This window comes from Bactrocera dorsalis, chromosome 1 (genome assembly GCF_023373825.1).
Source record: "Bactrocera dorsalis isolate Fly_Bdor chromosome 1, ASM2337382v1, whole genome shotgun sequence".
Lineage (NCBI taxonomy): Eukaryota > Metazoa > Arthropoda > Insecta > Diptera > Tephritidae > Bactrocera > Bactrocera dorsalis.
In genome coordinates, this window is record NC_064303.1 from 69,702,665 (window position 1) to 69,717,240 (window position 14,576).

The 14,576-nt window shown below is 32.3% G+C and overlaps 1 protein-coding gene across 3 annotated transcripts in view; it reads right to left on the bottom strand.

The window, feature by feature from the left end:
• Positions 1–14,576, bottom strand: part of LOC105227633 (GMP synthase [glutamine-hydrolyzing]) — a 50,976-nt gene that overhangs the window by 17,979 nt on the left and 18,421 nt on the right. For all 3 annotated transcript variants that reach the window (XM_049462526.1, XM_049462527.1, XM_049462528.1), the window contains exons 2-7: positions 12,084–12,190; positions 11,723–12,027; positions 8,004–8,160; positions 7,789–7,932; positions 442–538; positions 16–385 (exon numbers count right to left, since the gene is read on the bottom strand). In XM_049462526.1, the coding sequence (XP_049318483.1) occupies positions 16–385; positions 442–538; positions 7,789–7,932; positions 8,004–8,160; positions 11,723–12,027; positions 12,084–12,173 (1,163 nt within the window). In that variant the 5' untranslated portion in view covers positions 12,174–12,190. The remainder of the gene's footprint in view (positions 1–15; positions 386–441; positions 539–7,788; positions 7,933–8,003; positions 8,161–11,722; positions 12,028–12,083; positions 12,191–14,576) is intronic.

Genomic DNA, 14,576 nt, shown 5'->3' on the forward strand with positions numbered 1-14,576 from the left:
ATGTATATTAATAACCTTATTAGTTCTGTATCGTTATGATGAGTTTTAATAGTTTCTGCGTTTTGGCTAATTACATTTGATGCAGATTCAATCAAATCTGGCCGAAGTGTACCTTGAGCCAATAACACTTCATCAGGCTTCAACTTCATTTCAGCTATAATATCATTGGTAATTTTTACGAATACATCACCAATAATCTTGCGTTTCTCTTCTGGGTTAATAGTCTGAAACAACATGGGTGTTTCTACAATTGAGAATTGTCCAGGCCTTTTAATCTGTGTAGTGCCTTTTAAAAATCGATAAGTTTCCTTTTTCACCAGCAGATCAATGCCGATTTCCCTTAAAGATTTTTCAACCTTTTCACTTTCTCCTTTACGCATGAATCCTTAATATAATGTTTTATTTTTAAATTGTGCTGCAAATTTTTAAGAAGTAAATTACCGTTGTCAATGTGAACTGCAATAATTTGGTTTGGATGTAACGCATGGCGTAACAAAGCAGCACAAACAGTCGAATCAACACCTCCGCTAACCAACAACTACAAAAGAAAATAATAAAGGAGCACTTCATACAAGAAAACTTTTTTTAACAAAATTATATAGTTGTTGATTATGGATAAATAAATTAATACATTGTGTGTTTTACTAATTAAAATCAGCTCGTAAAAGCACCTTAACATGTACACAACGTTATGTAGTGCAGCTTTCGTAAAATTAAATTTTAAAAGTGATATTATTTTTATAATGTGCTCACGACTGTATAATAATGGCAACTGTTATATTGTGATATGTATATTCTCGATTACAATAAATAAATATCATATTATATTTACAGATATTCAAACTCCAAAATTCCCAATATGTTGCATGGGACTGCTTAAGATCAGTTTCCAGATCTCGACATATTTTGCTTTGTTATAGCTGTTTGTAAGTAAATAAATATCATATTATATAGGGTGATTTTTTAAGAGCTTGATAACTTTTTTTAAAAAAAAAAACGCATAAAATTTGCAAAATCTCATCGGTTCTTTATTTGAAACGTTAGATTGGTTCATGACATTTACTTTTTGAAGATAATTTCATTTAAATGTTGACCGCGGCTGCGTCTTAGGTGGTCCATTCGGAAAGTCCAATTTTGGGCAACTTTTTCGAGCATTTCGGCCGGAATAGCCCGAATTTCTTCGGAAATGTTGTCTTCCAAAGCTGGAATAGTTGCTGGCTTATTTCTGTAGACTTTAGACTTGACGTAGCCCCACAAAAAATAGTCTAAAGGCGTTAAATCGCATGATCTTGGTGGCCAACTTACGGGTCCATTTCTTGAGATGAATTGTTGTCCGAAGTTTTCCCTCAAAATGGCCATAGAATCGCGAGCTGTGTGGCATGTAGCGCCATCTTGTTGAAACCACATGTCAACCAAGTTCAGTTCTTCCATTTTTGGCAACAAAAAGTTTGTTAGCATCGAACGATAGCGATCGCCATTCACCGTAACGTTGCGTCCAACAGCATCTTTGAAAAAATACGGTCCAATGATTCCACCAGCGTACAAACCACACCAAACAGTGCATTTTTCGGGATGCATGGGCAGTTCTTGAACGGCTTCTGGTTGCTCTTCACCCCAAATGCGGCAATTTTGCTTATTTACGTAGCCATTCAACCAGAAATGAGCCTCATCGCTGAACAAAACACGCGCGCGAAACACATTTCGAACCGAACACTGATTTTGGTAATAAAATTCAATGATTTGCAAGCGTTGCTCGTTAGTAAGTCTATTCATGATGAAATGTCAAAGCATACTGAGCATCTTTCTCTTTGACACCATGTCTGAAATCCCACGTGATCTGTCAAATACTAATGCATGAAAATCCTAACCTCAAAAAAATCACCCGTTATTTACAGATATAACAGAGACGATTCTAAATTTCCATCGCAAAATTAAATTCAACACCAGAAGTCTAATACTAATGAAAAGCCAACAAAAAGCAGAAAGCGGTTAAGAAATCTAATGAGGAATGAGGAATTAGTGAAGATACAGAAACTGTAGCAACACTAAGAAAACGTGCCCAAACGAAAGAGAACAATTTGAATGATTACCTCAATACGTGCATTGTGGAATAGTTCACTGCGTGGAAGAAATTCATAGATATTCTCACAGATCTTATTCTAGTGCTTGTTATGGCACTTTAGAGTTTTTCGTTTAATGGCATTTTGTGAGCGTGGCAGTGGTTTGATTACGCCCATCTGTAATACCGACCTATCTTGGGTACCAAGGAATTCATTTAGCAATTTCCATCAATATGTCTGTTTCGTCTGGTCAACCTGATCATGTGAAACTCTATATCTAACTTAGTTTTGAAATTTTGTAAACGTCATTTTCTCTTGAAGAAGCTGCTTATTTGTCGAAACTGCCGATATCGAAGCACTATAACATATAGCTGACATACAAACTGAACGATCGGAATCAAGTGCTGGTATGGAAAACTTTTGCATTTGACAAGATATATTCACAAAATTTGGTATAGATTATTTTTTAAGGCAACAATGTAATCTCCGAAGAAATTGTTCAGATCGGTCATACAAACTGAATGATCGGAATCAAATTCTTGCATGTGAAACTTCCTCATTTGACGACATATTTTTACAAAATTTGGAATGAGTTATTGTTTATAGAAATAATCTAATATCGGAAGAAATTGTTAAGATCGGCTCACTATGGCTGTCATACAAACCGAACGATCGGAATCAAGGGCTTGTATGGAAAACTTTCGCATTTGACGTAGTATCTTCACGAAATTTGACATGGATTACTGCTTAAGATAATAACATAATCTCCGAAAAAATTGTTCAGATCGGATTACAATAGCATATAGCTTCCAGACAAACAGGACACATAGTTACTAAAAGAAATGCACCTGTGAAGGGTATATTAGCTTCGGTGCAGCCGAAGGAAATGTTTCTTCTTGTTTAGAAATAATAAATTATAAATATATTTACTTGGCAATTATAAATACATATATACAAAAGAGGCAAAATAGCGTAACAAAATACGTTACCACGATATTACAGGAAACTAAATTTTTAGGACATATGTTAATGAAAGAAGGAAACAATTAAAAGGATTTTAAGAGGAACAGGTTACTATAGAAAATGCATTAAAAAATCAGCAATTTTTTCAACAACATATAAACAGGTAAATCAAAATACCGACAAATCAAACCACCGAAAAATCAAAATACCGACAAATCAAAACCCCGACAAATAAAAATAACGACAAATCATACAGACTCCATAAAAAATATTTTTGAAAAATATTTGCAAAATCAAGTTCTATAGCCGAGGACGTGGAAGGAGTTCAACGCGAAAGAACTGATCACGTACAGGTGTTGGTCCGACCAGGGTTATTTTTTTGAAAGGAGTTCAAGTACAAGTTCTATAGCCGAGGACTTGGAAGGAGTTCAACGCGAAAGATCTGATAACGCCCAGGTGTTGATCCGACCAGGGTTATTCTTTTGAAACGCGGGCGAAGGCCACCAACGCAAAAAGAAGTTCAACGCGAAAGAACTGATAACGCCCAGGTCTTGGTCCTACCAGCGTTATTTTTTTAAAACGAAAGAAGGAGTTCAACGCGAAAGAACTGATAACGCCCAGATGTTGGTCCGACCAGAGTTACTTTCATGAAACGCGGCCCGGGTGTAGGTCCGACCAGGGTTATTTTTTTGAAACGAAAAAGGAGTTCAACGCGAAAGAACTGATAACGCCCAGATGTTGGTTAGACCAGGGCTATTTTTTTTTTTTTTGAAACGCGGACGACGGATGTCCCTATCGATTAGTAATGTTTCTTTTTTGGGATCTAGGAACCATATAAACCATTTATTTTATAAAAAAATATCTTCTGTCCGTATTTCGAATTGTCAACATTTTGATTTGTCGGTATTATGAGTTGTTTTGATTTTTCGGTTTTAATTTGTCGGCGTTTTGATTTGTCGGAATTATAAGTTTCGAGATTTTGATTGTCGGCATTACGTTATACACCCTTTCGATCATAAACTTGTATGTATATATGGCAATAAAGTTAAAATAATAACAGATCATTGTCCAATCAAATGTCTAGTTAATAAAAATAAAGGAAAATAATTTTCTCATCACCATCAGAGGTGGATATTGAAATTACAGGAATACAACTTTGAAATAGAATATGAAAATGGAGAGAATAATGTTGTAGCTGTTTTCTTGAGTCAAATTGAAAACTCACCAAAACTAAAAGAAGGTAACGACAATGAACCAAACCTGGAATTGTCAGAAACAATTCATTCAGAAGATGAAGAACTGCTTGAGCATTTCCCAATTAAAAAGAAATTGTAAATAAGTACAAAAATCAAATTAAATTATATTAAAATAAAATTATATTGACATATTACCCAAAAGTTCAGATCCATTGACTTCATAGAAGAAAAATAATGGAAATAAATCTAATGGATGAAGAAGGAGAGAACGAGAAACCATTAAAAAGATAGATAATAGGAAACGGAATAGTGGCAAGTATCTAAAGCAGATTGCTATAAAATTCAGAATTTAATCATTGACATTTTTGCTGAAGATAGAAATTTAAAATTTGTAAAATGCACAAAAAGAGCCTCAGTAATGGAAGAAAAGGAATTACATTAGCAAATATCACTTTTCCATACAAAAGAATCTATGTATAGTGCTACCAAATAAAATACCTATCAATAAAACAAAAATTTCAATTAACAGAAGCCCCTGAAAAGAAAAATGAATAGTACACATTGATATTTTAAATTTCAAAAAACAATCCACACAGCTCTCGCATGAGTAACTGTAGCACATGAAAATTTTAATTAGCTCTGCTCTACTACCGCTCCCACTTTTTTGCTACCGCTACGCCAGAGCAGAGCACAGCACTTCATTTTTGGCTATTGCTACAGCTATAGTATTTTACTTAACAAAACTCCGAGCAGAGCAGAGCACATATTTTTACATTGTTCTGCTATGGCTCCCGTCAAAGTGAGAGCGGAAGCTATAGCATAGCAATAATTCTAGAAATTTTGCTGCTACGGAGTAGTAAATGAAAACCCTGGGAACAGTTTATAAATAGATGTTTTGAGTTATGGATAATGATGACAGGCAAGAAATTGTGAATCATTTCAAGTTATTGAAGAAAATAACCATAATGCAATTGCAAATTTAAATACACAAATAGTAATTAATGAACATTTCAATATATCTTTAAATTGTTGAAAGCGTCTGTACAAGGTGCGTTCCAAAATATTTAACCAAAAATCACTGCTTCCTTTCGGAAAAATGCATTTGCCCATACCGTCCGACGAGCTAAAACACTCGTTCGACATGTTTTTGGACCGTGCAAAAAGCTGTATTGAAGCAGAAGATTATTTCGAGTAAAATAAATTGATTTTGCCGAAAAAACCATCCGTTCTGCTTTTTGTTTTTAAGTCCTGTTTACTTTGGAACGCACCTTGTAGAATCAGATAGGAAACAAATAAAAAAAATGTATGTGGAATAACTAAAGAACAAAATATAATTGAAGGAAAATTTATGTATGTTTATTGACCAAATGAACCAAATAAAATTTATAGAAAATAAAGTTAAAGAAAGATAATATAATCAAGTAAAATATGATGCATCCAAGTATGTTAACTGGAGAAGAAATTGAGAATATGAAATTGATTTTTGCAAATTAAAATTGGCAAAAGTATGAGTAAATTGTAAAATAGAAATTTTACAACAAGAATATAAAAATAATAAAACAAAATATGTTCATACCATTGTACACCCTGTCGAAAAATTAAACCAACGCTACACACAAAAATTGACTTTTAACATTTTTGCAAAAAAAAATTATAAGGAGTGAATTTTTATTACTAATTAAGGTTGTCTACAATAAATTGATTTAATTCGAGCGGGAATTGACCGTGGTAAGCACTGTAGTCCTGAAAAAAGACACATTATGCACAATATTAAGAAATCCGGGAAAACTGTTGCAGAAATTGCTGTTTTATTGAATTGTTTCCGGAAAATGGTGTATAATGGTCTTAAACTCATAAAAGCTAACGAGATCTATGAAAAAAACCTTAACCACCGCGAAAGACAACAATTACTGAAGGCAGAGCCATAGGTACACAAAAAATACGCAAGCGGAAATATGATATGGGGTGCATATTCCTGGCATGGCGAGGGCTCAATTATTCCCATTTAGGGGAAAATGGATCGGTATAAATATTTAGACATATTAAGGAATAAAATAGAACCATTTGCTTTCAATTGCATGCCCCTTCGCTGTACTTTTATGCAGAATAATGGGCCTAAGCACAGCGAAAATCACAAAGGATTGACTTCAGAAAGACAAAATAAATGTTTTGGATTAGTCCTGACTTTAATCCAATGGAAAACTTATGGAACGATGTTAACCTTAAATTAAGAAAGCTTGGTGCTCATCCCCAAAGAAGAGATGCGAGAAGCTGATAGAAAATATGGTATGCGGATGTGATGCTATAATTGAAAATCTGGAATATAGAACCAAGTATTAGAACGGTAACCATATTATGACACCAAATCGTTGATTAAATTTCACATGATTTACGTAGGTTTATGACTAAGTGTGCTATTTGCGTGACCACAGTTGTACATACAAATTTTGCAAAATAGAGTAACAAAATACGGTACCACGACCGTGTATTTTTGGCATCGTATTTTATAAACAATTTATTGCTTATTTAAGTTAGTATTGAGCCATAAAAAGTTATAGAAATACTTTAAAAAATATTGATAATAAATTTGATTTTTCAGTATTTCACTTATAAAATAAAAAAAAACTTTCGTGAAATTAAGATAATTTTAATATGTACATTTTAAACAAAATTTAAAATACAGTTTTCCTTCATTACGCAATGACCTTTTTGTTAAGAAAGTTCAGCAACCATAAAATGTTTCCTGTTTTATTCAAATTCTGTTATCGCTATAGAATTCGGTATAGGTGACTCCTCCACTTTCTCTCACTTTAATTTAATTAGAATAGCCAATATATTGTAATACACAAGTTATCATAACATATAAATCAAGCTAGTGTTCAGACGAACTGTATTTGGTAAGTTTGAAGTACGAAAACTTGAAAGCAAATAGGTGTATTTTTTATTTACTTATTATATATTTTATTTATTTATTATATATTTTTTTTTAAATTATTCTATATTTTTTTTAATTGTCAATATTATTCAATGCATAAATATACGGCAATTATACACTTGTAGCTTTTTACAGTGGACCATAACATAAAATCATTCAAAACGATGAAAATATGACACATACAGAGGTTTTTTAAGGACGTATATTTGTGACAGTTTTAGAGGTGGTTGAGGAGCACAATAGAAACAAACTAAGTATTTTGCAAATCATATTCTTTTTTTAATTTTCTGAAATATTTAAATATTTATTGGAAATATTGCATATCTTCTGCATCTAAAATTGACAACACTCAAACAAGTGATATTGTATTGTTCAGTTGCCTCAGTTTCACATTTGTGTATGCCATTAAAAAGATAACAGTACTATATTTTATAATGCAATATACAAAATAATAAACCCAGCACCAAAGCAAATTCTGATATAGGATGGATAATAGAAGATAAACATAAGTAAATGTAAAATGTTCAAAACAAAAAATATTTGCAAAAAAAACTTTGTTTTTTTTTTTAATTGATATAAGTTATCTGGAAAATGTTTAACATTTTAACAGTTGCTACTCTTTCATTAATCTTACCAAAACTCTATTAGTACCGACTCTCTCCTTTATGTAATTAATACAATCAACTTTGCGGTTTCCAAGTGTAAAGTTTGGTGTTGCTCCACAAATATCGAACAAAAAATTTGAAAAAATTTGCTTCCCATTGGTTGTAAGGTCCACCTTTTCATTGCATAAAATATAGATTACAGGTCATTTATTTCGAAACAAACACTTCATACGCAACTACTTACCTCTGGATGGAATTGTACGCCATATATTCGCAAGGTCTCGTTATAAATTACGGTCACAATGCGACTCGATGACCAACCACCCACTTTTAATTTGTCTCCAACACGTTCCACACTATCACCATGTGTTAGCAAAACTGACTGTGTTCGACTAAGTCGACTAGAATTGAAATAAAAAAACAGGAATAGTTTAAAATATTGTATAATTTTATTTAAGGGTTGTACACACATATAATCTAGAAATAGAAAATTTTTGTTTTTTTGAGCACCACAAAATATGACAAAAACTTTTAATAATTGATTTTTATTTTTTCTTCACAAAATAATCGTTAAGTTTTGATTTTTATTTTTCACTTACAAAATAACAGTTATTTGATAACAAAAATTAATTACTTACAGAATAATAGTTATGCGTTAAATTTTACTCAACTCTAACAGCCGGTTTCACGAAACTGATTTAAGTGAAAATTAATTTATTTCAGTTCGTGAAACCGGCTGTAAGAGTGATCGGTAATAGAAATATTTAATTAGTATTTATAATTTTACTGCGGCCTCGGCGGTAAAGTTCGCAACAGGTTATGGGCCCAAGGCCTATATCGGAATTAATATAAACTGTACGACACGATTTTGCCTGTGTTACATAAAGTGTTTGCCACATCAAAATATACATAATATGAGTTCCCTATACCAAATAGAAAAATAGGATCGTACCAACTCTGATACGTGCGGCCTGCAGACTTTTGACAGTAAAAAACGAGACATTTAAATTTAAATAAGAAAATGGTGAATAAGTTAGCTTTAATAAATGTATCCAAAAAGATAAAAAAAAAAACGAACTAACATGTTGTGAAGTAACATGAGTATGTCAACTTCGAGTTTGATGGTTTATATTCCTCAACTGAGGAAATCGTATGATCGTTGAGATCTCTCGCAGTATGCTTGTGCAGGCTAGACTTTGTGAGTCGTTATGGGCTTATGGGTCTTTATCCGTAAGCGCTCAGTCACTAAACAACTTCTTCAAAATGCATTACAAAAAGTTATTTGTGAATATTTATTTTGTCCTCTTCAAAGTAATCCCCGTCCGATAGCATAGCAATAGGAGGCATAGTATTTTCCGGTATAGCTTTCAGGCCCTTCACTGACCTTTTGAGTTTGCAGAACCATATCAAATAAAAGTTATGAGACACAAAACATTCTTAAAATTAGTTTTGGCTGAGCCAACGATATTCAAGCAACAAATCTTTCACCTAGCCCTCGACGATAGAAGTTCCGAAAAGTATGATTTCTTAGTTGCATTAACTGTCAAATTTTTATTGGTAGTGGTTTATGTGAAGCCCTTAAACACTTTTTGGAAAGCATTAAATCAACTTGATACGGGATACGAATAGAATTCAGTCCCACATTTGATACATCCTTAGAGATATACATATCTCAAGTATTGTGTACAGTGTTATCGCCAGATAAATTTGAATGCCGATACTTTCCATACGCCGAGTGTTAGATGAACGAACCAAATGGTATCAATTTTTTCCTAATTATAATCGTTACGTCTCCACCCCTTGAATTACAGCCTTCATTACTATAATAACATTATTCTCGATGCCTAATAGATGTATTGTTTTTAAACTAGGTTTCGATTAGTAAGCATATTGAACTGAGAAAGGAAATAGAATCGTTCTATTTGACTATGTGTAAACGGTCCATCATTATGATAAAAATTTACAAGCTATGTTAATTATAGGCTGACTTAGAAAACGTCAATTGCAATGCATACGAACAAAGTATAATGATCTGTAATGCATCCGTAATATTTGTTACATTGCAACATGTTTTGAAACGTTTTAACTTGGAAGTCGATGCACAGTGACAATGAAAATCGCGCATGCATCACAAAAAAAGTTGATGCTTTTTGACAGTTACATATGTAACGATGGCGTATTCAGTTTGATAAGCTTGTTTTATTAATATATTACACTAAATTTTGTATTAAATTGAGAGACTTTGGCGAAAAATATACTTACAACAGTGTTCGAAATAATAGCAGTGACATAACCCGGAATGTAAATGACGCAAAAAAAATAGCGTAATTGATTTTTATTCTGGGATATATTGAAGTTAAAAAAAAAATACGATTTCATTAAAGAATAACATAAAGTGGTTAATTTTCAGAATGGAGTCCAGCAAACGCTTGCATTTCTCGAAAGGAATTACCTCCCACACCTTCTTCCCAACTCAATGATTGAAGATAACCGATAGACCGATACTGAGATCTGCTTTGCACAGTCAGTAAACTGTTATTTGGCCGCTATTTTTCAACTAGTTCATCATCTTGCATTTGAATACGAGCATGTTTAATGGTATTTGGCTCTAACATGTCAAGCCCAAAAAGCAATACTTCATAATGCTTCTCATTTCTAGTAGTCATGTTGTCAAGTTTAATTTTTTGGGACTCAGCTTAGATCCTTTTAAACATAGTGCAATTTGAAGCCAATAGAGAAAATGTTTACTGAATAATCCGAAATTTTATTCATGCAAGTCGAAGTCACTACTATCATCAATCGTTGGCAGTGGGGAAAAATAATTTTGATCTGCACTAGAACCTTGAACAGTGTCAATAGTTGTTAATTTTTTTATATTTTTAGGTTTTAGTATTTTGTGGAATTTAATTTAAAAGTTAATTAATTGTGAAATAAATTCTAAATTAAGGCAGATACTGGAACAGAATCCAACCATTTTAAAATTATTTTGTTTTTTATTCAAAATAAAGCCGTTAGTACCAGAATTGTGCGTTTTCTGAAAATAAAGGATAAAGGTACAGTTTAACAGAACACTCTACATGAATGTTCTTAGATAGAAATGACAATTGTTAAAAATTTATGAACTTTCACAAAGCAGATTCCGCATTGGCCGGAAAAGGATAATAGTGATTTTCTTTGGATTAATTGAGTTTATGCCGAATGGTTCGGTCAATGTGTTAACACCAAAATAAAATTAGTCTAGACCTCCCACTAGAACTATATAATCCCCCTATAATTATTTTCGACTTTTTTTAAATTGTATGTATATATTCAATGTTGCTTGGTGTTGAATATGAATGTAACTGGTTTGGAACTAAATATCTATGGCCCAAACTTCTTTTCTGAGATGTCTGTTATATTATTATTATTGAACTTTTTTCATTTTAAAATCGTTAAACCACACTTTTGACAATATAGAATTTTTTTTTTCTCACTTTTTAGTTCATAAACTTTAGACGCGTTTTTCTTAACACTACTTGACCGATTCATTTCAGGCTTTGTACACACCACCCACAAAATAACGGAAATTTTATTGGATAATAACAGTATGTACTTTAAATGGCCGCCAAAACTTTTAAATGAAAAAAAAATATATCAGAGAACGTTCCCCTCAACGTTGAATATAGTTTGACCATTTTTTTCTTGTTTTTCTATTTTCGGATAATTTGTAGCCAAGTCATTCTAATGAAAGCTCTGTTACTGACTTATGCTTCAATATTTCTGCATGAAAATATTACCCCATATTGTCAAAAGTGTGTTCAATAATGTGCAAGGTCCGAATAAAATTACTCAAAACACATTTTAGAAATAAATTCGCGAGAGTCTTATTTTTTACCTTGAAATCCTAACCCCTTTTTTAACATATTACGTATGTAAATTTCAACATGGATTCAAACATTATTCCATTAATTATTGTCAACTTACTTAAACAAAGGACACTCGGGTTCTATTTCAATATTTTCTTGCCCATCTTCACGCACTGTTTTCTTGTGTACAGTACCACCGAATTCCTTGTTGATAAGTTGCATACCATAGCAAATTCCAAGAATTGGTATCTTAATTTTAAAAATATCTGTATCATAATTAGGCGCATCTTCAGCATATACAGAGTTTGGCCCACCAGAAATAATAATACCCCTATATCCGTTAGCTTTTAACACAGCAGCTGGTGTGTCTAATGGTAAAATTTCCGATTCCACAAGTAATTCTCTTACTTTGCGGTCTATTACCTGTAAAAAAAAATATATTATTCTTAAATTCTAAAGAATTGTAACTAAGCACATACCTTTCCGTATTGTGCACCTGCATCCAATATTGCCACTTTGTCGTGCGGTGTTCCATTCTCTGATGATAAAAATTTGTTTGTTACATTCATATCGATGTTTTTTATTACTGAAAATATATATGAAATTTGCTTCATTATCAGTTTGCATAAAATATATATACTGTATATTCAAGTATATTTTATTGATATGTCAGTGGATATAATGTTAAGTTATATAAGTTAAAATGTATAATAAAAGACTATGTACTTAATTTGTGAATTTTTGGGCTTTAAATTCGAATATCACCCATAAAAACACAACCACGAAATCAAATTGAAAAATTAGATACATTCGAAGAGTCAATAACTAAATATATTTCAATATTTTGTCTATAGACAAATTTTCAATGTCTTTCGGAATTCGCCTTTATTCTGCTGTTACGCTATCCCAAAGCTGTTTTGTTCTGCCAGAGCCGTCTTTTCACCATCGAATTGAAGTCAACTTAAAATGTAAAACAAAGAAAAAACAACAAATTATCCCACAGCCGTTTCGTTCTCCAGAGCTGTCTTTTCACTATTGACCAAATATTATCAACATAGTCATCCTCGAATCATTATATTTCCTCCGCCATGTTTATCAGTCCTTGCCTGATAATCCGGGTCCATTGCGGTTACTTAGACCCGAGTGTCGAGGGAACTTCGTTCTGGATACTGTAGCAGGTTAAACTTTTATACCGAATCGTCCACGATCTAACAAATATATGTCTAGCATGCAACGAGTCCCCGCATTACTCTAACCACCTCTTCGCATACCCAGCAAACTCCACTCATTTAAAATCCCTCTCACAGCACGATTACTAGGGCTGTCGATAGATGACTACCAACCTCAACCTTACAACCCAAGCGGGGATCAGGTAACCGTAACAATAACAACAGTAAATAAAATTAATGCTTATCATAACACAATGATAACATAAAACAATGATTTCATCTACCCACTAATAAGGAAAGTGCCTTGTGATTTCAAAAAAAAATCGTCAGAAAATTATTGAATTACACTTACTTATCACTACTATCTAATCATTATTTGATTTGCCGGAAAACTAAGTATAAAATCACCCGAATGCGGGGATAAAATGGGTTTGGGTATGGGCGAATGATAAAGAATGTTCTCCAGATTATATATACATATAGCCGCAAGAGACTTATACAGCGGCGAGCAAAATTGAAAGCATTTTTGCGAAACTGACTTTTGTCAGTCATAAAAATACAACCACGCAATCAAATTTAAAAACAATTTATTATTTTAGGAAAGAATAACTAATAAGAGAAGAAAGCTAAAAAAATCACATACAAGTCAATTCTACACGTGTTATTACTTCCACCCATTTTCGCTTTCCCTCTTCTCTTTTCAGCATAAATCAACCAAATTCTATATATTTATTTCTATTTCTATATTTCTCCCTAAGTTATACAATATTTGATGTTCTAGTGCAGTACTTTAGCTATTTTTGTAAATTGTGTTTTTATTAGAAATAAATTTTCAACATTTTGGAAAAAAAATTAGAAAATTATCTGAAGAAGGAAAATGGCTGTACTACAACGAAAATATCCGAGAGGCTTGGTATTAGCTAATCAGCGGTGGTAGCAGATCAAATGAGGTAAAAACTAACTCAAAACCTCAAGTCATGGGTCGCAAAAAAAATTGAAAGAACTCAGATGCTCGACTAATGAGTCTGAAATGAGAAGAAAGAAAATAAATTCCTAACAACCAATTAAATTAGTTTACAACCCACTTCCAGATATCCACTTGAGATTTTCAAAAAATTGTTTTTTTTTCATTTTTCGAATGTACATATATTCAAGAATATTCTCTGAAAATTTCAAATCGATCCGACAATTAGTTTCGGAGATAAGAGCGTATTACTAAGATCGTTTCCGAACGTTCGAAAGTAGGCGGAGCACGAGCCGGATTCCCGAGACTTTAAACGCGTTTATCTCAAAACCGAGTTTTCAGACTCGGTGAGGAAAATTTCTCCGACCGATCGGTTTGAAATATTCACACGACTTACTCAGATATATTTTTCAGGTAATGATCGAAGGAAGGAAGGTTTTGGACAATTGATTCTTATACAGCTTCATTTTGGACCAGGTTAAACTTCTACTTATCCAGAATCGACGAATCGAGAAAAACTAATAATAATTATTTATTTCCTGGTATTGGAGTATTATTATTATTTTTTTTTTGTTTTTTTGTAAAATATGTAGATAAAATAATACTGAATATTTGTTAGAATGCAACCTTTTTGTTTATGTTTGAGCAAAAGTTTAATATTGAATTAAAGTTATATTTGCCCTGTTTAATATAAAATAAATGAGTAGAAACGAATTGTTAGTGCATATAATGAAAGTTCAAAAATTTAACTATTTAAAATCTCCAATTTATAATGAATTTTACAATTATATTTTTAACTTTTTTTAGTATATCCACTAACAATTCACAACTTCTACACA